Genomic DNA, 25,335 nt, shown 5'->3' on the forward strand with positions numbered 1-25,335 from the left:
AACTTCATTGAGTGTTTTCTTTTTTCACAGCTTATACTATGATTTCTAGCCATGTGACTGGCATTTTCTGTCATTGGTTGCCAAGTCAAAATCATGCCCACAGAAGTTAGCACAACAGAAAGTGTGCCCTCCTGTTCTCTATTCCAAAATGATGGTGGAATGTGCTGCTGTGCTTGTGTGGCCCATAGTGAACTGATAGAAAGTGCTAGGCTCCATGTGGCTTTTTTGTAACCTTTACAGGAGGGTCATCATTATGTGGGCAAATAGAATCCAAACAAATGGTTGCAACCAAAACACAACCAGGAGGTGGAATCTTAAAGAGGAAGGCACCTGGATCTAGTTGTGGCCATTCATTTTACATAGAGGGAAACTGACACCCAGAGGAGGGAGGTAGCACACCACTCCTCAACTGGGGAGTGTCTGAAAAGATTTGCAGCCTTGGACTTGTGCCAGGCCATTCTCCCATTTGTCATTCATTAGAGGGCTTTCTCCAAGTGCTGTGATCTCAAATTCAGGCTGTGTCTAATTCTGTTACTAAGATTATAGAGTGTTCCTTGTACCTGGCCTGACAAGTACTGCCAGGTTGGCAAGGCACCACACCAAACAAAACCCAGCCAGGATCACCAGGGATCTTCTAAAAGAGAAAGAAAGCTCTTAAGTTTCTCAGTGTTTCCAGAACACTGAGTGGTAATCGTTTATGCCTCTCTGAGTTGTCATGAGAATGAAATGCAATAAGGTACTGAAAAGGCTTGACACACAGTACCTGGCACACAAGTGCTCCATGAATTTTAACTGTTGTTGCCAATTTGTTCACCCCTAGCAAGTTTTTTGCAGTTAGATTAAAGATAGAGTGTATTCCAATAGAATGACTTGTTATTCTTCCATCCTGTCAGCTGGTTTATTGTATATGCCATCCTATTTCTTGGTCAAATATTTTAATGAGGAATAATAGGTCAAGGTGGGTTAAATCAACAAAATATTTGTGTTGGCTTTTCCTCAGCTTTAATTCTTTGTGTAGAATTGTTAATGTCAGGAGACATCTCTTACTACCCCACTTCACCTTCCACGTGATGTATTGCTGTCGGCTTCTACTCCATTCTCCCCTGGCACCCCGCCCCATTCATCCTTTCTTCTCCCTGACCACTCTTCCAGTCTCTCTGTGATAGGGCTTTTGCCACTGCCCTGCTCTCTTGCTCCAACAGCGTACTTACTCTACAGTGGCAGCTTCAGTATCTGAACTCTTGGTGCCTCCCTTCAAGCAGCAGTCAAGCTGCCCATGGAAGGGAGCTGAGGGACCCTGTTTAGAATCCTTGGTGCCTTCATCTGGTGCTAATGAGCACACATGGCTGTCATGGCTCACCCTAGAGGGAAGGGGGGGCTAGTTCCCAAGTATAGTGGAGTGGGTGTTGGGCCAGGCAGACTTAAGTGTGCCCCCACCATGGAGTCTGGAAGGGAATCCTGAATCTCTTTCCACAGAAGGGATCGTTCTTCAAAGTAAAGCATGGCAGTGGGTTGAGAGTCTAACAGCTCTGGATTTGACTCCTGAGTCTGTTCTTCACTGCCTGTGTAATATTGGACTAGTCCTTACCTTCTCTGATTCTACTTCCTTATTTATAAAATGTGAGTAATAGTTGTGTTCCTTCACAAGCAAGTGGTGAAGAGTAAATTAAATACTATAGGTAAAACTTAGCACAAGCCTGGAACACAGGTGCTGTGTAAACAGTACTAAATTTTCTTTAAAAGCCACATGACTTTTTAATATCATACTGCAGTATGATATTAAAATATGTGCAATTTGTTTTGATATGAAAGTATTTAATGTTTTTCCTAAAGCCTTTTTTTAAAGTCCATACTCCAGGAGGATAATTGCCATGTTTTTTCATGAAGCCATTCAGAAGAAGTATCTTTCTAGATTTAGTATTAAGAATGATTGAGTTATTCTCAGCACAAAATCAATCTCATTTTATGGACTCCACTTGGCCTTTTACATTTCTAACTAGCAAATTCAAAGCCAAATGTTACAGAGGTTTAGGACTATGGTGGGAATTTTGTGCAAGCCTATTGCTAGCTTCGTTTTGTATTACCCTACTTTTTTAAAATTTTTTACTTATTTCCTCCATTTTTAATCTTTGCCTTTATAATCTGAGATGCCTTAAATTCTTAATCCAGGTGGGTGTAAAATGCTGGTGACAATCATAACAGATGCATATAGATGAGCTCCCTGTAGACAGTCTCATGGACATGGTTGAAACTACTCATATTCCTTGGGCATCATCCTTGCACTTCCTTTCACACCTAACCACATCCTCTTGATTCGGTCATTTTTTTTAAAGTATTTTTTATTGATTATGCTATTATAGTTGTCTCGTTTTTACCTTCTCCACCCCGTACCCCACTTCCCTCCAGCAATCCCCCCACCCTTAGTTCATGTCCATGGGTCATGCGTATAAGTTCTTTGGCCTCTCCATTTCCTATACTATTCTTAACATCCCCCTGTTGATTTTGTACCTACCATTTGTGCTTCTTTTTCTCTGTACCTTTTCCCCCATTCTCTCCCTTTCCTCTCCTAGCGATAACCATCTACATGATCTCCATATCTATGATTCTGTTCCTGTTCCAGTTGTTTACTTAGTTTTTGTTTTTTAGATTCAATTGTTGATAGTTATGAGTTTGTAATCATTTTAATGGACATAGTTTTGATCTTCTTTTTCTTAAATAAGTCCCTTTAACATTTCATGTAATAATGGCTTGGTGATGATGTATTCCTTTAGTTTTACCTTGACTGGGAAGCACTTTATCTGCCATTCCATTATAAATGATAACTTTGCTAAACAGAGTAATCTTGGTTGTAGGTCCTTGCTCTTCCTGACTTTGAATACGTCTTTCCAGCCCCTTCTTGCCTGTAATGTTTCTTTTGAGAGATCAGTTGATAGTCTTATGGGAACTCCTTTGTAAGTAACTGTCTTCTTTTCTCTTGCTGCTTTTAAGATTCTCTCTTTATCTTAACGTATGGATTTTAGTTATGATGTATCTTGGTCGAACTTGTGTGGGATTCTGTGCTTCCTAGACTTGTATGTTTATTTCCTTTGCCAAGTTAGGGAAGTTTTCTTTCATTATTTATTCAAATAAGTGTTTGATTTCTTGTTCTTCCTTCTCTCCTTCTGGCATCCCTATGATTCAGATGTTGGCACTTTTGGAGATGTTCCAGAGTTTTCTTATCGTCTCCTTGTGTTTTTTTTTGTTTTTTGTTGTTTTTTTTTAATTCTTGTTTCTTCATTCTATTCTGGTTGAATGTTTATTTCTTCCTTATGTTTCAAATCATTGATCTGAATCCTGGCTTCCTTCCCTTTATTGTTGGTTCCCTGTGGATTTTTTTTTATTTCACTTAGGGTAGCTTTCATTTCTTCCCTTATGTTTTTGCCGTACTCAATGAGTTTTCTGAGCATTCTGATAACCAGTGTTTTGAGCTCTGCATATGATATGTTGGCTATCTCTGTTTCATTTAGTTCTTTTTCTGGGATTTTGTTCTATGATTTGGGCCATATTTCTTTGTATCCTCAATTTGGCAGCCTCCCTGTATTTGTTTCTGCGTATTAGGCAGAGCTGCTTTGACTCCCTGTCTTAGTGCACCTGTTAAGTTGTATGGGCAGATCCTTAGGTATTCACTAGGACAGGGGAACCCACTTCACCACTTTGTGACATTGTGTGGGGGGCAGGGGTCAAAAAGGGGACATTGCCACTGCCTGGCTTTTAGAGCCTTGTCCAGCACTCACCCCATTTCCAGTCACTTCCCCTAGTCCCCTTATGTGATTGGCACCCTTCTAGCTGTTGCCCAGGTATTGAATCCCAGAGTGGGTAGGTTTGTATAAGTTTTAATAACATATGGACCCTTTAACCAGACTCTTCTGAGAAACCAGCAGTTTTTTCTGCCGCCTCAACCCCCACTAGTTTTTGAAGCCAGAAGTTATGGGGCTTTCTCTTCCCAGTGTGGAAATCCTAGGCTATGCAGTGTGCTCTGGGGCTAGGATCACTTGCTCCGAAGGTATCCCTCCTGATTTTTATCCATCACATGTGACTGTGGGACCACCCATTCTTCCACCACCACCTCTCCAGGCCATTCTGCGTCCCCTCCACCCCTCCTACCTATCTGGGTGAATATAGCTTCTTTAAATCTGTAGTTGTCAGACTTCCATGCTATTCAATTGTCTGGCAGTTCTGGGTGTCTTTTCTTTTGAGATTAGATGTGATCCTTCTTGCTATTGCATGAGGAGGCAAAGCTTGCCTACTTAGCCTCCATCTTGACCAGAAGTATAACAGTGGTTCTTGATTCTGTCTTCTCAGTATCCTTCAAATCTGCCCCTTCCTTTTCACCTCAGGATCACCTTCCATTGTTTCCTGTTTGAGTTCTTGTGGTGATTTTAAACCTGTATGCCTAGCTATAGTGATTTCACCCCATCAGGCTATGTTCCACACTCCTATCTGAAATAGCTCTCTGGCCAGCAGGTCTCCTTGGCCCCCTTGGCCTTTACAGGGCTCCTTTAGGGTCTGAACCTTCCTGCCCTGTTGGCCTCATTGCTGCTCTGTTTCTGCATCACCAAACTCTTCTGTCCCCAGAGCACTCCTGGCTATCTGGGCCTCTTTTCTTTTGTGGGTGCTATTTGTTTTTCTTTTTCTACCATTTGCCCCATTCCTCAGGCCTTAGCTGAGACATGCTCTCTTCCATGTCCTCCATCAGGCACAGTTGCCACCGGACTACTTCTGGCCCTTTAGTGTATTATGTGATCAACCTTTCTATTGTGCTCTGTTGCTGCCCCTCCCTTTCTCAGGGTCTGGCCCAATGTCCCTATGAACCCCCTATGAAGAATGAATGCATGAATGTGGGAAACCTTCCATATATCTTAGAGTTCTGAAAATGTTTCCGAGATGTCTACATATTAGCATTTTACCTTTGTTTTATACCTAATATAAAATTAGAAGACAAGATCACCCACCTCTGGAGAATTGGAAATGTTCAAGTTAAGTTGCAGCTGTGGGATTCTTAGGAAAGAAGTAGGAAAAAAAGCTTGGTTGGCAATGATTTGAGGATGAGGTAATCCTAGGATCCTCGTACACCTTTTTTTTTTTTTCTTTTTCAAAATCTGGAAAATGAGTGGTTGTCACTGCTGATGACATAGTTGTTGCTACTCCAAAATAGGGAGGGAGGAAGTTGTTCTTTGACACATCAGTGTGCTTGCTGAATCAGAATGGTCTTGTTGCCAGAATGAACTTAGAGCCCTCAGTTTGCAGATAAGGCTGTGGTTTGCCCAAACTTCAGCATTTGTTCTTTTCTTTCTTTCTGTCATTTAATGTTAAGCACTTACTGTGAGCTGGTAGTGTGCTAATCCCAGGGTGCAGAGTCCACTGAGGTATGGACCTGGTCTCCACCAAGGAGCTAATAGCAGTAGGGGAAGCCCCTACATGGATCAGCCATTTAATATGGAAATAAGCACATGAAGCATGTGCCTGAACAGGAGGAAGGAGGGACAGGCTGTTCAGAAAAGCTCCCTGGAGATGTCCACACTCCTGCCAGGGTTCAAAGATGCATTGGAATTTGGTAAGCACAGGAGCATTGAGGTGCTTGAGTGTTATAGCCACAGAAGGAGTGCACTGCTCCCATTTTATGTTTGAAATTACACTGGCAGGGGCATTGAGAGTTCATCTGCGACACCAAGAGAAGCAGCCCTATTCCAAGTGACAGATAATAACAGAAGAGGAATGTATTTAGTTCTTTAAGAAGTAAAATCTAGAGACTTGGGGATTTGATTATGGAGGGTTAGGGAAAGGGAGGAGTTAGGGTTGAGTTCCAGGTTTTTGGCCAAAACCTCTGGGTGGAGAGGGCTAGAAGCTGGACCAGACCTTGGCCTACCTCCTGCCTCTCAACCCCAGGGCATGAGATATGCAGCTTTTTCAAGTAGCCTTTGGCCTGTTAAAGAGGTAACTGGGCCTGTGTAAAAAGTGGTGGGGAGTGTGTTGCTCTTCTCAGAAGAGACCTGAAGTATCTGCTGAGAGTAAAAATAACCTCCGCTTAATTAAGGAGGAGAAGCAGAGGCTGTGGTACTAGCAGCAGTGAGAGGCTTTTTTTTTTAACTTCTGTTTACTCCTGGGAGAAAAGCAGCAAAGCTTTGAAAGTAGGAACTTTAGAAAGGCAAAATACCTCTGATTAGTGTGGGAGTTTCAGAGAGCTCTTGCTCCAGCGAACTGCTAACTGCAGAGGGAGAACCCTGCTGTGGGGGAGGGGGACTGCATGCATGCCCACAGGGCAATCTGGCAGAAATCCTGGGAGGTTTGAGCACCAGAGTAAGACTTCATGATTTATTTAAAAAATTAAAAAGACATTCTAATCAGTCTGTTTAGGATCAAACTTAACAAAATGATGAGAAAATACCAAATTGGACCTTGCTATTTAATTCTTTAGAAAGTTACTATTATATAGTATCAGTTTAGATTGTGGAAGCATCACTATTTCTATTTATTTTTTCTATTTAAATTTTTTTTTTTTTTGCTAATGAAGAAGGAATAACAAAGAACTTGCTTTGACTGAGGCGTTAGAGTTGAACACCAATGGGAAAACCCAGTACACTGTGTGTTGCATTACTCTTCACATCCACTAGCAGTGTGTAAGGCACACCCCACTGCTTTGGAGGGGTCTTGTTCTACAATCCATGGAGCCTCAACAGGCCTGTGATAGAAATCACAGGGTTGGTGAACTTGGGTGGGGAAAAAAGTTAACATCTTTATTTTGACCAACTTCTAATAAGTGTATTTTTATTATGAAATATGCAGAACACAGTAGTATTAGCTATATTTGTCACCACTAGACATCATATCTCTTCATATATTATATTATAGTTGTGGCACATATCTGAATATATCATTTATGTTTAGCACTATTTTGGATTTATAGTAGTTATTAGGGCCACAACTCTGTGACAAGAGCCAATGCCTTAAACAAGTATATACATTACTGTATCACAAACTAGTTTATTTTTAAATTTTGGATAACCATACTTTAGTAAAATTGGTTTTCTTTTGAATTCTATTCATTCTGTTTCATGCATTTAAGAATATTATTCCAAGCAAATTTTATCAGTTTCACAGCTGGCGGAAGAGATCCATGGTACGTGAAAGGTTAATAACTCCTGGCTAAGAGCAGGTAGTTGTGGCAAAAGACCTCCACCTGGTGGCAGCATACTCCTTACAGGTTAACTCTATAATCAACAGTTGTGAAGAAAAATTTTTAAATAACAGTATATTTGAATATGGCTTTCAAACAGTTTTGACCACAACCCACAGTAAGAAATAGGCTTTACGTTATTACTCAGTACACTCATACAGAAGTTTCACAAAACACTACTTAACTTTTCCATTTGGCCCATTGATGTTTTTTAATCCCATTTAGTATTCTCTTTAATTCTCTTTCATTAAAATAAAACTATTGCGACACACTAACCTGCAGCGGCAGTTCAGTAAGCCATGCTGCACCGTTTGACATCAGCGGAGATCATCTTTCCTTGTTCCTTATGATTTATTTCCCAGTGAACTTCACTTTTGTCTCCCCCAAAATACCCACACATTTTCAGGGATATAATACTTATATTTTAAATAACAACATATATGAACATTTTTTACTCAGCACTTAAAAATAGTTTACTATTGATGTATTATTCCTAGAAAAGCAAAGGGACTGATCTCTTAGGCACATACCGTATCAAGGCATTTAACAAAGTTCTCATGTACCCGTTCTCTGTCAGTTCCTATCTAGGCAATCACTGTGTCTTTTTTTTTTTAATGTATTTTATTATGTGTTTGTGTATTATGTGTATTTTATGGCAATCACCCTTCTGATTGCTTTGACCATAGATTAATTTTGCTGTTCTAGAACTTTATGTAAATGGAAACATACACTTATGTACCATTTTAGGTTGGCCTCTTTTGCTTAACGTGTTTTAGAGATTAGTCCATGTTGAAGTGTATCATAGTCTAGTTGAATGAACAAATATATCCACTGAATGAATATACTCCTGTAGATAGACTTGGATTGTCTTCCATGTGGGCTGCTATAAATAAAACTTATTTGAACATTTGCTTCCAAGTTTTGGGGGGCACGCGTGTGGGCACATGTGTTTTATTTTTCTTGGTGAATACATGAAATGGAATTGCTGGCTTAGTCAGTAAATAAATGTATGATTATAGGAAACTGATTATAGCAAATTGACCAACCATTTGCCAGAGTGGCTGACCATTTTATATTTTCACTAGCAATGTGTGAGAGTTTAGATTGCTTCACATCATTACCGATATTTGGTGTGTCTGTCTTTCTAATTGTAGTCACTCTGGTAGGTATGTAGTTGTATCTCTTGGTGCTTTTAATTTACATTTGCCAATGGGTGATGTTGAACACTGTTTTCATGTGTTTATTAGGTATTTGTTGACCTTATTTGTGAAGTGTCTGCTCAAGTTTGGGGTTTTTATATCTATTTGTATCCAAAATATGCCCATCCTTTATGTCAGATACATAGGTATTTATGAATATTTTCTCCCATTCTATGATATACATATTCATTTTGTTAATGGTGTATTTTGATGAGCAAAAGTTCTAAATTTGGACAAAGTCTAATCGAACCATTTTTTTATTTAAATTATTTTATTGTTGTTAAATTACAGTTGTCCGTATTTTCTCCCCATTCTAGTTGAACCATTTTTTTTTCCATATTTAGTGCTTTCTGGGTTGGGGTCCTATCTAAGAAATCTTTTCCTACTCCAAGTCAGGAAGATTGTTGGTTTTTATGTTTGTGTCAATGATCCATCTCAAAATAATTTTTGTGTATGGCGTGAGTTAGGTGTCAAGTTTTATTTTCTTTCCATATTTATACTTGGTATTCTCAGACCATTAGTTGAAAATACTTTTTCACCATTGAATTATAACACAGAATTTAAAATGGGAAAAAATGTTCAGCCAAAGAGGTGTACAAGTGACTTTTTCTTGTCAGCCATAGACAGAACCTCTGGGCCTCTTAGACCACCTTCAACCTGTGTTCTTGGTCTTCTAGTCCTTTCTAAGTTAGGTCTTCCACAGCTATCCTAAGAGTCTCAGAAATTACTTCACTCAAAGGTTGAGAATTTATATGTCTGTAGCTTTTTACAGAGTCTGTAGCTATACCACAGAGCTGCTAGCCATGTGTGACTGTTTAAATTGTAACTAAATAAAATTTTAAAATTTAGCTTCTGGGTCACAATCACATTTCAAGTGTTTAGTGACCACATATGGCTATTGGCTACCCTGTTAACTGGTATGTATATATAGTATTTACATTTTTTCAAAAGTGCTAGACAGCACTAGCCTATAGAGTAAGAAAGAAGGCAGGCCTTGTGTTATTTTACAGTGTATCTTAATGAATGAAACTCACATAGTTTTAATAACTGTCATTCAACATCTGCCTTCCTCTCGTTGGTTCTTTTCATTTGTTCGTGCTTCTGTTCCTATTCTAAGATGTGTTGTCCCAGACAATCTTTTTGTCTGTCTACAAATGCAGTAGCTTATATATTCTCTCCTACCTAGGAGAAAGAATTCCCCTGACTGTCCACTGAATCATTCTTTTCTGGAGCTTATCTAGCTCTGACCTACTTTCCTTCTCTGGTGTTTGATAGTCTTCCAACTGCCTCTGGATGCCTGGGCATCCCCTTTCAAGGTATGGCTGGCCCAGAGATAAATATTTTGTCTTGTCTATTCTGATTTAAATGATGTTTTTCCCTAGTATTCCTGCCATAACTATTAAATTTTCAAAGAGTAGTATGTTATGACTTGTAGTCCTGACCCCTGTGAACATTTGTGTCTAGTAGTGAACTTTGTTGCCATTTCATGAGCAACCACATAGGAATTTGTGAGATTTTATCTCATTGTTTGCTGGGCGTGAGCTAACTCTGCCATTAATGTCTTTCAGTGTGGGGATTTTGCTGTCCTGGTGGATCTTCATGTTTTGCCACAAGGTTCAAACAAAGATACCAGCTGGTTTTCTGAACAGAACAAAGAGGTACCACAAAAATTTTCACTATTTAAATGCAAGTGGCTACTGCTAGAAGAAATATTAGCTTTACAAGTTTTCATTTTAATTAGTGGGCAAGAATATTGAGTAATATTTAACCCTTAAAAAATAGTTGTTATCTTCCCAGTGACAGATACACACCTACTTTTTTTTTCTTCAGAAACTGATGAATTCACACATTTCATATGCTACTCTATTATTTAAATCAGAAATTTCCTACCTCTTTGTTTGGGGTAAGAAGTACTCCATATTAAAAAAAAATTATAGTGACTGTTGCAGGTAAGCAGGGATTTTAATCTGACTGGTTGTGAAGGATAGACCAAGTACCTGGAGCAGGTGTGGGGGTTCACACAAGGCTGATCTGTCACACCTGTGTGAAATCCCAGTCTTATGCACTTTTATCTTCCATCATCCTTTTATCAGCATGAGTCTGTGACAACAAGTGCAGAGATGTTTGACAGTGTCCCCTCTCTCACCTTACTTACTCGAGAGTAAGTCACTAGTTGGTCACTCAATCACTACTTAGATGGTCAGTCAGTAAAGTGAATAGCTGTTGGACGGGGAGCATGATGTCTGACCTCTCTGGACCTCAGCCTCCTCATCTATAATGAAAGGGTTCCACCAGAGGCTGCCTGGGTCACTCTTGGTGTCTGTTCTCCTACCCAAGTACTGCCTTGGTAGAGGGTTAGAAAGTGTATCAGCTCTCATCAGATGCTTTGCTTCCTTCTTCAGATCCTTGCTCACTAGAGATAGAGAGCAGAGATAGTGAGGCAGTCAATGGCTTTTACATAATTTTCAAAATATTATACAGACTTCATATGTCCATGGTATTTTTTGTCACAGTAGCTTCTTAGAACTAGAAATAAAAGTAAGGTTTATTAAAAGGTGGTACATTGAGAAGACACTAGTGCTAATCACACACATGCACACACACACACATACTATTACTGTGATAGCTTTTCAATCAGCTTTTGGAGATCACTGGGAACAAAATTTCCCCAAAACAAAATTTATAGGGTAATACATTTTTAATCAGAAGGTAATAAACTTATCAAGACTTTGCTGTCATAATTTCACAAAAGAAATTTGGTGGCCTGAAACTGGGAGAATTTATCATTTAGGTAAATAACCATATGCTGCTCTGGTCAAGACTTAATATTTAGTAGGCCAGCATCTCCTACTACAACTCACCTGTATATAATTCCAAGCTTTGGGCTACCAACACATGTCCCCATGATTCAATTCAAAACAGTTCATTTCCCCAAAGTGACTAATATACACCTGAGGGGACCTCACCCAAAAATCTTCTGACTTGACTTACATTGGCAATATTCTACAATCCAGATTTTCCTCCATTTTCTCTCAGCTTTACCACCTCAGCCTTAGACTTTTCTTGTTGATACTCAGTCAGTTCTGCCAAGAGTCCGTTTATTTGGAAGGCTTTGAAATAAAGCTGTGAGTATGTGAATCACCTTGTAGCCAAAGCATGAGGCTAGATTTTTCCAGGGTGCTGCACGCAGCTGTGCTGCTCCACCTAGTACCTACATCCGGGCAGCAGGGCATGACTTAGCAAAGGTGCATGATTGGACCTGCAGAGGTTGCTGCAGTGGCAGCTGCAAGAGGGAAGGTCGTGCCAACAAGTCGAGCTTTGCTCTCAAAGTTCCTTTAAAATATGTTTACTGACATTAAAATTGCTCTGGGATAATTGTGTGTGTGTGTTGGGGGGAGCTAGTCAGGAAAAGTGTATGACTTCAGCCTATGTTCAGTGTCTCAGTGTTTTCATTTCTTTTGTCATTAGATCATCTCATGGTTGAGATTTCATGAGCAATCAATTTGACTCTGTTTTAGTCACTTTATATAGTAAAAGTCTTAAGAATATACAGTTTCTTTTCAGAAAAAGGAACTAATTACATGTATTAAACATGTTTATTTTGATTCTAGCAAAAGTAGTCTGTGTACCCAAACAGTTGAACTCAAACTGTTCCCATTTGTAAACTTCAAGAAGCAGACATGAGCCCCTGTTAGCCTAGAGATTCCATATGTAACTCTCTTTTGCTCGATGATTTTAACTTTGGTCTTCTCATCTGCCCCTCCAGCTTAGCTGGGAGTTTGTCTTTTCTTGCTTTGCTCTGGTTCTGAAGAGAATGCTTTGTTATCTGTGGTGTGGTCAGTTACTAGAGTATCTTGAGTATATTGCACATGGCCTGCCTTCCATTTGTCAAACCTGGCTTATCAAAGAAAAGCCCGTAAACTAGAGGGAGAAAGTTTATGTGTATGGCCTTCGCTTTATTTTTGTCATACTATTTTTAGGTTTAGCCTTATAGGGCATTTATGGCCAAATTTTAGCAATCCTATTTCCATGTATGTCTTTCACATATTTTCAGGCTCAGTCATAGTTGAACCCTGCATGTGAAGCAAAATTCTTTAATTGTTAAAACAACAGTATGAGGCAAGGCTGCCTTTTCTGTTGTGTGAACAATGCTAAAACCCTCAACTGTAAGTGGATATCTCTGTATTCCACAAGGCACTGACTGCATCCTTGGGCTGCAAAATGAGAGCAGGAGAGAGGGGACCAGTATTTGTGTTTTATCAGGAAACACATTTCTGAGTTAAGTCAAATGTTTTCTGTACTGTTTTAGGAGTACATGTGTTTACAATAAAAGTAAAGTTTGGCTCTCATTGCCCTTTGAAGCAAATTAAAACTTTGTTCTTATTTTAATTTATAAAGATTCTAAGAGATCAACCTGAGATGGCATTGCAGGAAACCAGTGAAACAGGTTTGAGGTGACCTCGGCAACTCTGAGCTGTCTTCAGAGTCTTTGGGAATTAAACCAGAATTATCAGTCCTTCTGCATCACTTGTTAATCTGAGAAATTCAGATTTGTGTGCATTTTTCCCTCTTCTACATCAAGTTATACTTTTCTGGTAGTATAGCTAAAGTGGACAGTGTCTGCCCAGTGAGTGGTTGTACTTTTAAAGTTTTATTTTTCTTTTTGTAAATAACAGTGATACATAAAACAATAGACAACTCCAGAAATTTGCTAGTAGTATGGTGTGTTGGCATTGAATTAAAACCACATATTTCTGTTGCTTAATAAATATTAATCTACTTTTGAGAAATAAGATAATTTAAATTATTTTCACTATTAATAAGTGAATATAGTCAGTTTTCACAAAAGCAAATGGGCATATACAGTATCATTAACAAGAATACGTAAGAAAATGAGATTACTGATTTCCAGTTTTCAACCCACTACTCAATGCTATTCCTTTTAAAAATAGATTTGTAAACCTGAGGCCAGAAACAAATAAATGGTGGTGTTTAGATTTTAAGGTTTTGAACCACATTTGAAAAATGAGAAATTGTTGTATAAAATATCAGTTTCTGGTTGCTCTTAAACAAATTGGAAGATCTGGTGACACTGTGCTTTGTACCTACCCCCATGTGAAGCCGTGGGGGCTGCCCCCATTGACTGGTTGGTGTCAGGATTCCCTCTGAATATGCCCTGGCTTCTGGCTTCTTCCCTCATCCACAGTCCCCTGGCTGCCCCAGTGAGCACTTCCCTGAGGCTCCTGCTGACATAGTACCTCACTGATTTCATCGCCTTGGGACCCTAATTTTTACATTGAGGTGTTTTATCTCCCTTTCAGAAATGTGAAACTAAAGCAGAGGAAAATTAAATGAATGTCTCAGATCACAGAGTGAGCCAACAAACCTCATAGCAAATTTGCATCTGCAGTGTTATCCATGAGCACATAAAACTTTCCTTTCAGCATTCATAGCTCATTAAAAAAGCAAGCAAAATGAAATGTTCACTGTTGACTTTTTAATGTGCACAATGTTGACTTTTTTGCATTGCATTAAATTAGAAAGTTATCCCTAATTTTTTAATTTACTTTAGGAGGTCTGTTTACTGTTAAAAGAAACCATTGATTCGAGAGTTAAGGAGTACTTGGAAGTTCGTAAACAGCGCAAGCCATCAAATATAGAATTCACAAGATCCAGTCCATTGTCCTTAAAAGGTAGGCAAAGAGTACTTTGATTTTGGATAAAACATCTGCTTTGTAGAGATGGCAATTATGTTTGACTGTGACTGTCATGTTAGTACAATGACACATTTAAAAAATATGTTCTAATGAAGATGCTTTGTTTGGGTACAGAAAATTAACCAAAAAGCCCTGAAGGGTATTTAACAGTAGGCAAAATATATAAAAATAGAAAATAAAACATTCCTAAGGAAACTAAATTTTTAAAAGGATTTTTAAAGAAATAATCTTATAAATGGATCTATTTTAATACTGACTTGATTTAAAGCTTTATGTTTTTTTAGATGTTTTCATATATATCACCCTATTTCAGAGGTTCTCAACTGGGGAGAATTTTGCCCCAGGGGACATTTGGTAATGTCTATAGATAGTTTTGGTTCTCATAACTGGAGTGGGAGCAGTGGACTAGGAACTACTGGCATCTAGTGGGTGGAGGCTAGGGATGCCACTAAATATCCTACAATGCACAAGGTAGCCTACCCGCCCCCACCCCACCCCTCCCAGCACAGCAAGGCATTGTGTGGCCCAAAATGTCAAGGGCACTGAGGTTGAAATGTCCTGCCCTATTTCTTAATAACACTTTGGGAATGGTAATGTCTTTGAGTTATAGGTGAAGAAGCTGAAGATGTGCAAGAGAAGAGGGCTTGCCCAAATAAAAGACCTTTTATTGAGGACAGGTTGTCTTATGTATTTGGCATTTTCATTCTCCCTTTTCCTCACCATACTTAGCCCAGAGTCTGATACACAGATTCAGTGACATGTTGAATGACAGAGTATTTCAGGTGGCAAGTGGCAAAACCTGACTTAGACCCAGTTCTTCTGACTTCCCGCCCACTGTTCTTTCTGGTCTGTTGTCTTTTTGTCTTTTTCCTAAGTCAGCATTTCATAGCACTCTTTGTGACACAAATACAGTCAACTCTGTGTTAATCCTCAGAGGACAGTGCTGGACTACTGTGAACTAGATTATGCTAATACAACATCTATTTAGGAAAGGTATTGTGTTAAGTACACCCCATTGAAGGCATACTTAATCTAAAGTGTTTACCCAGCACAGCTGATATGTAGGCAGACAGTTTTACACAAACTGAAAGCCTCGAACAAATGGAATTTTTAGACCAAACAATATTGTATTAGGTGGTAACTTTCTGGCTTTTCACTTAGTAGTGGTATAAATCTTGGGAAATGTCACAGTAGATTGCATTCTTTGTGGACTTGAGCAGATGTGGCTAGCCACACTTTCTAATTGGTACAAAAGGAAAGGAACACAGCAGGTTTTGAGTCCTCCTTCTTTGGTATGGTAGTGGCCTAGTCTGTCAGCTGTAGCCTTCCTTTCCTATGGAGTGAAGAAAGCTAAATACTCAGATCCCCAGCCTCTGTCACAGGTGGAAAACACAGTTCTGGCCCCAAGATGAAAAGCAAAGCCTTTCTTGGGCTCATGTGGGCAAGAACTTTGTTTTTTTAAAAAAAGTGATCATACTGTATAATTTTGTAATAACCTATATTTTCCCACCTTACATAGTACAGAAATCCTTTAAAAACACATGATCAAAGCCCTGGCTGGTGTAGCTCAGTGGATTGAGCGTGGGCTGCAAACCAAAGCATTGCAGGCTTGATTCCCAGTCAGGGCACATGCCTGGGTTGCAGGCCACAGCCCCCAGCAACTGCACATTGATGTTTCTCTCTCTCTCTCTCTCTCTCTCTCTCTCTCTCTCTCTCTTTCTTCCTCCCTTCCCTCTCTAAAAATAAATAAATAAAATCTTTAAAAATGAGAGATTACTATATTTTAAAAAAACACATAATCACCATTTTTAAAAACTTTGTTTTACTGTGGTAAACTATACATAACATAAAACTTACCATTTTAACTATTTTCAAGTATATAATTTAGTTACATTAAGTACATTCACATTGTTGTGCAACCTTCATCGCCATCCATCTCCAGAACTTTCTCATCATTCCAAACTGAAACTCTACCCATTAAAGGATAATTACTCATTATTCCTTTCCCAAATCCCTGGCTGTCACTGTTCTACTAATATATATTTGGTAACCACCAGTAAATAAATAAATGTGTATTTAATATATAAATATATGGTCATGTACCACAATGACATTTTGATCAGCTTTGGACTATATATGGTGATGGTCCCGTAAGATTATAATGGAGCTGAATAATTCCTCTTATTTAGTCATGTCATAGCCATACTCATGTCTTGGCACAACACATTTCTCACTTATTTTGTAGTGATGCTGATGTAAACAAACCTGTGCTTCCAGTTATATAAAGGTAAAGCACATATAGTTATAGTAGTAGGCTGTACCACCTAGGTTTGTGTAAGTACACTGTGATGCTCGCACAATGACAGCATCACCTAAGGATACATTTCTCAGAATATATCCCTGTCATTAAGTAGCATATGACTGTACCTATAAAAATATATACATTTTGTTTATCCATTCATTTGTCAATGAAGTAGTTGGGTAGTTAGGTTGTTTCCAGCTTTGTTGTGAATGAATAAGCTGCTATGAACATCAGTGTAAAAATATCTGGTTGAGTCCCTGCTTTCATTTCTTTGGGTATATACCTAATCTAGAAGTAGAATTATTGGATCATTTGATAATTCTATGTTTAATATTTTTGAGAAACTGCCAGACAGTTTTCCACAGCAACTGTACAACTCTATGTTCTCGCCAACAGTGCACAAGAGGGTTCCACTTTCTCCATAACCTTGCTAACATTTATTTTCTGTTAATTTGATTATGGCCATCCTAATAGATATGAAGTAATACCTCATTGTGGTTTTGATTTGTGTTTCCCTAGTAAGTAGTGATGTTGAGTATCTTTTCATGTGCTTCTTGGCAATTTGTACATCTTCTTTGGAGAAATGCCTGTTTATGCCCTTTGCCCATTTTTTAATTGGATTGTTTATGGTGGTTTTTGTTTTTGAGTTGTAGGAGTTCTCTATGTATTCTGGATATTAATCTCTCATTAGATACATGATTTGCAAATATTTCTTTCATTCTGGGGATTGCCTTTTCATTCTCTTGATAGTGTCCTTTGACACACACATGTTTTTAATTTTGATGTAGCCAATTTGTCTACTTCTTCTTTTGTTGCCTGTGGTTTTGATGTCATAGCCAAGAAGCCATTGCTGAATCCAATGTCATGATGCTTTTTTTCTTCTAAGAGTTTTATATATTTAGCTCTTAAATTTAGGTCCCTGATCCCTTTTGACTTAATATTTATATATGGGTTAAAGTAAGAGTCTAACTTCATTCTTTTATAGGTGGATATCTAGTTGTCTCAGCATCACCCATTGAAAGGCCTGTCTTTTCTGCCATTGAATGGTCTTGGCTCTCTTATCAAAAATCATTTGATCATAAAAGTAGGGGTTTATTTCTGGGTCCTCTTTTCTATTGCATTGGTCTACATGTTTGTCTTTATGCTATTATCACACTCTTTTCATTACCATAGCTTTGTAGTAAGTTTTGAAATCAGAAAGTGTGAGACTTCTGACTTAGTTATCATTTTTCAAGATTGTTTTGGCCATTTGGGGGTTCATATGACCATTTTTAATGACTGCACAGGATTTCATTAAGTGTTCATTCTCTGATTTATTGCTCATTTAGGTTGCATGCAACATTTTATTTTCACTGTGGTAAACCATGGTGCTGCAAATATCCTGATGATATACATATTTGTAAACTGCAAATTTTTATAGTATTTCTAGTTTAAAGTGTCTATTTTTATTGGTCTGTAAGAACTTGTTGAGGCTATTAATGCTCTGTATGTTATATGTTGCAAATGATTTTTCTCAGTTTGTCATTTGCCTTTGACTTAGTTTATTTAACTGTACAACCCCAAACAAGAAGCCTTTATTTGCTTCATGGAGGCTCAGTGACCACCAGCAGGATGAATGCTGGACTTCCTTGTAGTGAGACAAGTAGTACAGTTTATTGCCAGTGGGAGGAGGCAGGATGATGCTAATGCAACCACTGATTAGAAAAATATTGTGCTAAGTATCCCTCTTTGAAAGTAAACTTGGTGTGAAAGCATTATCTTTCCTCTCCTTCCTACTTCTAATAACAGTTAACCTTTAACTGACCATGCCTTTTGTTCACATCTTAATCCCCTTCTCTGCTGCCACCAACCAGTCCATCTGTCTGCCTCACCTGGACACCTGGACCCCCTAGCTGGCTTTTTTGCGTCTCCTGTGGCCAGTGCCTCACCTGCTGTCAACAGTTCAGTTGGTGTAATTTCTTAAAATCTAAGGCCAAGATACCAGGGGTGGCTACCTCTCCAGCTTCATCTTGTACCACTTCTCCACCTAGAGCAAGCTTCTTTCTTCCAAAGCTCAATTCTGCTTGTCTTGGAGCCTCTGCCCATGTCTTCCCCTTTTCCTATACCTCCTTCAGCTCTTTGCTCAGAATCTTCCTTTACTCCTTAAGGAAGCTTATTCTGTAGACAGGTCTCCTTGTTCCAGGACACAAGCATCCTGAACTTTTATTCACACTATTTGATTGCCTTATCTCTCCAAAATGTGTAAGCTACCCAAACACAAGTTCTGCCTCTTTTATTATCTACTATATTTCCAGCATGGAACACATTTCTTGGCTGGCAGTAGGTACTTAATAAGTGTTTGTTCATGTGATAACTTGCATGCATGGTTATGTCTTTCCTATTTCTAGTAAGGTCAAGCCCTGCCATAACTTACATATCCTGCTTTATCTCCTCCTGCTACTCTCTTTCCTATTTCCTGCAAACTTACGTTCTATATACCTCTGTGCCTTTGCATTTACAGGTTTCTCTTTTGTCTGGATGACTCCTTTTTAACCTTTAAGACCCAACTCAAATATTACTTCTCCAAGTTGTCTTTAGTTTCTCCTCTCTGGCACCTAAAACACTTTTATGACATTCATCACATGGTATTGTAATTGTGGGGTTTTTTGTTTGTTTGTTTATATTTTTAATTGTATTTTTCCACTACCATTTATCCCTCCTTTACTCTCTTCCACCTCCACACCCTGCCTCACCACCACCACACTGTTTTCTGTGTACTTGAGTTCTTTCTCCTTTTTTTTTATTTTTTGCTAAATCCCTCCACCTCCTACCTCACCCAGAGTCTGTCAGCCTGCTCTTTATATATAAGTCTGTCTCTCTTTTGCATGTTAGTTCAGTTTGTTCATTAGATTCCAAAATCATATGATAATTGTCTTTCTCTGACTGGCTTATTTCACATAGCATAATGTTCACCAAGTATGATGCTGTTACAAAGGGTAAAACTTTCTTCTTTTTAAGGCCCAGTAGTACTCCATTGTGTAAATGTGCCATAGCTGTTTTATGCACTCATTTACTGATGGACACTTGGGCTGCTTCCAAATCTTGGTGATTGTAAATAACAATGCAATGATCATAGGGGTGTATATATTCTTTTGAATTAGTGTTTTGGGTTTCTTTGGATAAATTCCGAAAAGTGGGTCATAAGATAGTTCCATTTTAAATTTCTTGAGAGCACCTTATACTGCTTTCCACAGTGGCTGCACTAATCTGCATTCCCACCATAATTGTGTTTTATAACCTGTTTACCTGCCTTTCTCCCTCCCTTTTAATGGTAAAAATGGATTCTTTGCCACCCCCAGAGCCTCTTTTCTTCTCCAGTACCTTGCTATGTAACTCACGAGCATAAACAGATAACTAGGCTGACAGTTGTAAGTGCTTAACCTCATACTAAAGTAACTCATTTCTAAAAGGTAAGGGTATTTATTGTTCACTCACATCTACCACAGGATTGCTTTTCCCAGATGCCCAAGGTTCATCATGTTGTAGGCCCTACATACATGCAGGGACCAAGTGCACAAGCAATACTATACTGCTATCTTATACTGCTTATTAACAGCTTCACAAAAAATGGGAACTAGATACATGCTTTTACTCTTTCCTCAGAGCCAAAGATGTCTCTGTAGACGTTTATCTAACGGCCTGTTCTTAGCTGCTTCAGTAATCTTATCTAAATGTCTTTTTCAAAAGTAATTTCAGAGCCACTAACCATAAGGCCTTTCCTATTTCCTTCTCAGAATTCAACTCTGTGTCTCATGATCCCTAAAACTAGAAAGAACTGTCATTACTGTATTGATGGCTTGGATGAATGTGGGTGGTTCATGCTTTTTTGTAAATTGAATATCTTCTCTCAGTTGCACGTGTTTCTTTTTCATTTACAAATACATGTAACAGTAATACACCTTTATCATGGCACAGATACCTAGCACTTAATGCTGGATGACCTGAAGTCTCTAGGCTGGTAACTTTGCTGATTATACTCATAAAAGTAATTTTCTGTGTTCTTGAGGTTTTTTTCTAAAAAACAGCATAAATGGCTATGGGACCATTTCCTTAGTCATATAATATAAAGGAATACAAAGACTATTCATAAACTCAAACAGCAAATAGCATAGCACAGACATTTGCTAATAACTTTATCTTTTTTAGGTTGCCTGAAATGTTATTCCAATAGATTCAGTAAAAATTAATATAAGAAAGTTTTTTTAAAGACTTCACTGTCAACTTCTGTCAATTCTACCTCATTACTATTTTTCCCCTTAGCCTTGCCAATACTGGGTGTTACCAGTGTTTTTAATTTTTGCAAGTCTGACAGGACAATTTTAAAAAAGATCTCTTGCTCTTTGATTTTTATTTATGTTTCTGTTTTTATGTATTTATTGACTGAACTCAATATTTACAACCCTTGCTAATCTTTGCATTGGGTTGTTTGTCTTTTTCTTTCTTTCCCATTGTCGATCCCTTGGTCAAGGCCCTTATTAACAACTCTTGGAATCTTGCCATTGGAGCCTCCTGATTTTTCTTCCAACTCATCCACACTTCTGTTGCCAAAGTGATCTTTTGAAAACAAAAATGTAATAGTCTCCAGCTTAAAACCTTTTGTGGTCTGGAATCTTAGTTGCCTAATATCCTTTATTTAATTTCATTTGTGCTTGAGACTAACCAAAATGGGTCTGGCTCTTCAGAAGTTGATTAACAGTATTAGGTAGCTCACAGGATCTACATGTGAAAGGACCAGACAGCCACATTCTCAAGCTACACAATCAGCACAGCCTCAGCCACAAGGTGGGGACAGCTTTGGTACATGCACCATTTCAGCTGCTATCTATGATGCTCTGAACCAGGGATCAGCCTCTGCTGTCTGCCTGCAGATGATTGACTATCTGGCATGTGGCCAAAGCCCTGGATGCTCCTTATAAGATTTCTACAAGGCTACATGTACCCTAGTTGTAGGTGAGCCAGGGGATGCAAAATGTTTATCATTTACCTTAGGAAAGTGGGACTTATAAAATATGGAAAGTGCCCTGGCTGGGTGGCTCAGTTAGTTAGAGTATCCTCCCATACACCAAAAGGATTTGATCCCAGTAGGTCGGGGCATCCCCAAAGGAAAGTGCCCTGGCTGGGTGGTTCAGTTGGTTGGACCATCGTCCCATACACCAAAATGGTTCGATTCCCAGTCAGTTCAGGGGACAACTGATTGGTGTTTCTCTCTCTCTCTCTCTCTCTCTCTCTCTCTCTCTCTCTCTCTCAAATCAGTATAAAAATACATATCCTTGGGTGAGGATTAAAAAGTTTTTTAAAATTAAAAAAATGTGGAAAGTTACCAAAACACAGGAAGAGATGGTCAAAAATTTGGAGTGGGTAGCCACAAGTTACAAATAACCACTGAAGCTTTCCTCTTTCATAAACTTCCAAACAATAACATCAAGCTATTGCCAACTACACAACTCTCCCAACTACAAGGAAATGTGCTTAGCATCTCCTGCAAGAGAGATAACCCAAAGTACCAAGTCCTAGTTCCAAGTCCAAGATTTCTGAGTAATGTCTGTTTAATTTCACTAGTTCATTCACAGTCTGTATTTGCTAATGTGTTGACTAAATCCTTAACTATTGTCAACATACCTTGAGCAAAATAGTAAGGAAACAGAAATCCAAAAACTTAATTAATATATAACTATATATACATGGTACTGCAACAAAGACAATATAGGGAGATGCTACTATTCTAATTTCTGTAACCAGTCACAAGAAATAAATATCTGATATTGCTATCTTCCCTCCTCTAACATTTATTTCATATTTCCTTTGTCCATAGCCAGTAAGTCAGCTGATCAGAATTTATTACATGGCAAAGTGATTTGGACCTTCATTCATGAGGGATTTTATTGAGCCACCAGTGGTCCCAGCCTTTGTGAGGTTGTCATTGTTTACCTTTTCCATTTTCGTTCTCTGGTTCCAGGAACCATGTGTTTTGGCCAAGGAAACACATTGTTTTATTGACACACCATGTCAATATAACTTTATCTTAAGTATTACAAGGCCCTGCCTTGCCATTTGTATCATAACTAAATTTCAGCAGACCTTTCCCTCGTTGTATAAGGCCAGCTGCATTTGAGCTTTGCATGGTTGCTTGGTAGAATCATTGAATTTTGAGTCCACTGCCTTATTTTGTAAAATGAGTTTCTTTTCTTTCTTTTTTTTTTAAGATTTTATTTATTTATTTATTTAGAGAGGGAAGGGAGGGAGGGAGATAGAGAGAGAGAGAGAGAAACATCAATGTGCGGTTGCTGGGGGTTATGGCCTGCAACCCAGGAATGTACCCTGGCTAGGAATCGAACCTGGGACACTTTGGTTCCCAGCCCACACTCAATCCACTGAGCTACGCCAGCCAGGGCTATAAAATGAGTTTCTTGATCAGAAGCACTGTGGTGGTTATGATGAATGAGACCTTCAGTAAGTCCATGGATGATGTGGCTTGCAGAAACATGGCAGGCAAAAAGGACACATTCAAATCCTGATGGGGCCTTTCCAGTGAGGATAAGTTACTGCCTTATCTGTGATGAAAGAGGTCAAATATAGTCTACTCACCACTGCTAATCCATCTCCCTATGATATGAGAGCTGGTGGGGAAACTCATATTAATTGCTGCTGCTGACAAATTGAGTGCTTGGCAGAGCTCAGCCTTGATGAAGTTAAGTTTGTGTTGTTGAGTCCAAGCATGTTGTTCCTCCTTGCCACCCATGGCCACATGGGTCAGGAGCCCTCTGAGCAGGTAAATTGGAAGCTGGGGAAAGAAACTGGCCAGGATCCATGGGGCAGGTCATCTTGTCCAGCTCTTTATAAGGACTTCTCCTTAATGCAGCCATTTTGAGAATATTCACATAAGATACAACTACTTTCACTTTGCCTGAATTTTCCCCTAATGTCCTTGTCACTGTGCCTTCTGAGTTCTGTTTCAGGCTCTCTCTCCTTACAGTCCTCAAATGGACCCAAAATATACTGCTCACCATTCTGCCCACTGGTCAGATTTTTCTTCTTTATGCCAACTGAGGTTATATCATCAATTTCATTCACTTCTGGCTGATAGCCTCTATTGGGAAGGGGCATTAATAAACCAGGCACAGATTTTTCTCTGCTGGCAAACTGGTCATTCAACCTTTCGGATCATGTATATAGGTCAGAGAAACATGCAAACAAACATACCCCCCAATGTTTGTGCTTATTTCTTAGTGGTAGGAAGGGTACAAAAACTTAACTTCTCTTTTGGATGTACTCTTTCACATGCCCCAGACCACTGGATATTTAGAAACTGTATTTTTATAGGTTTTATCTGTCACCATATATGACATGCCTATGTCCTAGCATGACATCTAGAGTGCATGCCTCCTCCTGGCCTTTAAGTCCATAATGCCTTCAATGTAATAAACCAGAACAATATTGTACAAGGCATTGAGATAATCAAGGTCCCTGTGGACTAATCATGTCACTGAAGCAGAATGTTAACAGAGCAATGAGGCACAACAGCGAAATTGTGTGGTATTCCTTCCATAGATAGAAATTTGCTTCTGAGTTCTCTGCTCACTTGATAGAAACCTCAGATTTTACCATCTCTATATTGCTGATGCTAGGTGCTATAGTGCTCCGGCTGAGAGACCACCTCTAGAAGAATCCATGCTTAACTAAACCTACAGTAATCCCCCATAATTCTCCAACATCTATGTGTCTTTTGCTTAGGCCAAAGAAGCAAGTTAAATAAGAAAATTCTATGAAAAAATATGTTCTTGGGCATTTTGAGTTTTTGATGGTGGCATAGTCTCTTTGATTTCCTAGAGATCAATACTGCTTTTAGTTTACAACTCTGATGCAGAAGGGAACTCCAGAAACTTTTTTCTGGCCCTCCATTACCATAATAACACTCCCTCCATGAGACATGGAACTCAAGTGTGTATTTTATCAGAATAAATGTATTCCAGTTATATACTCAGCAACTGAGAAAACAACTAGAGATTTTCACGGACCTGCTGGGCCCTTTGTGAGATTAACTGAAGCCAAATTTCTGTGTATCATCCTTTGGTGTTTTCATATGGTTCTCCATCTGTATATATATCTGTGTTCTAATTTCCTCCTCTTAAAAAAGGACACTAATCATATTGGATTAGGGACTACCCTAATGACCTCATTTAATTTAATTACCTTTTTAAAGATCTTGTATTCAAATAGTGACATTCTGAGGTGCTAAGGGTTAGGACTTCACATATGAGTTTTGGAGGGACATAATTCAGCCTATGACATACAGTTTAAGTAGAGCCTTAGTATGTTCTCCACCTTATTTTGAGTTATGGGCATAACCAGTTAACCAATAAGCCAAAAATGTGTGAGTCAGGCCATTGACAGGGTTCCTACCAAGGTTTTAGGTCATGGCCCTCTTTAGTTGACTGCAAATTTTGGGCAACCTCATTATCAGGTTGACCCACCCTCTCTGGGGCTTAGAAGGCCTACAGACAACCTACCTGTCCTGGTTATCATTCCTCCCAGCAACTATTTCTCACTTCCTGAGGGGTATCCCTCACTACCAAGGTAGCCATCCACCCTGATAGCAGAGAAATGGCCCTGATAGCAGAGTTCTCCCTACATTGAGCTTCTACCATTATGCCAAGGTTCTCTGGGAACACAGGGCAATTGCTTGGCACAGATTGACAGTCTTACATAGATCAGCATGCTTACAGATCATCTGCTCTCTTAGCATGCTTTAGCTAGGTATGCTTGGCCAGGGTACAATTCCATGTACCTTGCAGCTGCATTCCAGCAGAGGGACCCCAGTTTTCCCACTGATCAAACATTTTATTGAGCAAGCATGAAGATGATCTT

At 38.9% G+C, this 25,335-nt stretch overlaps 1 protein-coding gene across 2 annotated transcripts in view; it reads left to right on the top strand.

Annotated features, from left to right (window-relative positions):
- LOC123814674 (SLX4 interacting protein) overlaps positions 1-25,335 on the top strand; it is a 213,389-nt gene that overhangs the window by 129,291 nt on the left and 58,763 nt on the right. Inside the window, exons 6-7 of one of the 2 annotated variants that reach the window (XM_045832609.1) lie at positions 9,981-10,070; positions 13,985-14,105. In XM_045832609.1, the coding sequence (XP_045688565.1) occupies positions 9,981-10,070; positions 13,985-14,105 (211 nt within the window). The remainder of the gene's footprint in view (positions 1-9,980; positions 10,071-13,984; positions 14,106-25,335) is intronic. The other variant, XM_045832610.1, reaches the window with a different exon arrangement.

The sequence above is a fragment of the Phyllostomus hastatus genome, unplaced genomic scaffold, assembly GCF_019186645.2.
Source record: "Phyllostomus hastatus isolate PE091 unplaced genomic scaffold, TTU_PhHast_1.1 phas_contig_17, whole genome shotgun sequence".
Taxonomy (NCBI): Eukaryota; Metazoa; Chordata; class Mammalia; order Chiroptera; family Phyllostomidae; genus Phyllostomus; species Phyllostomus hastatus.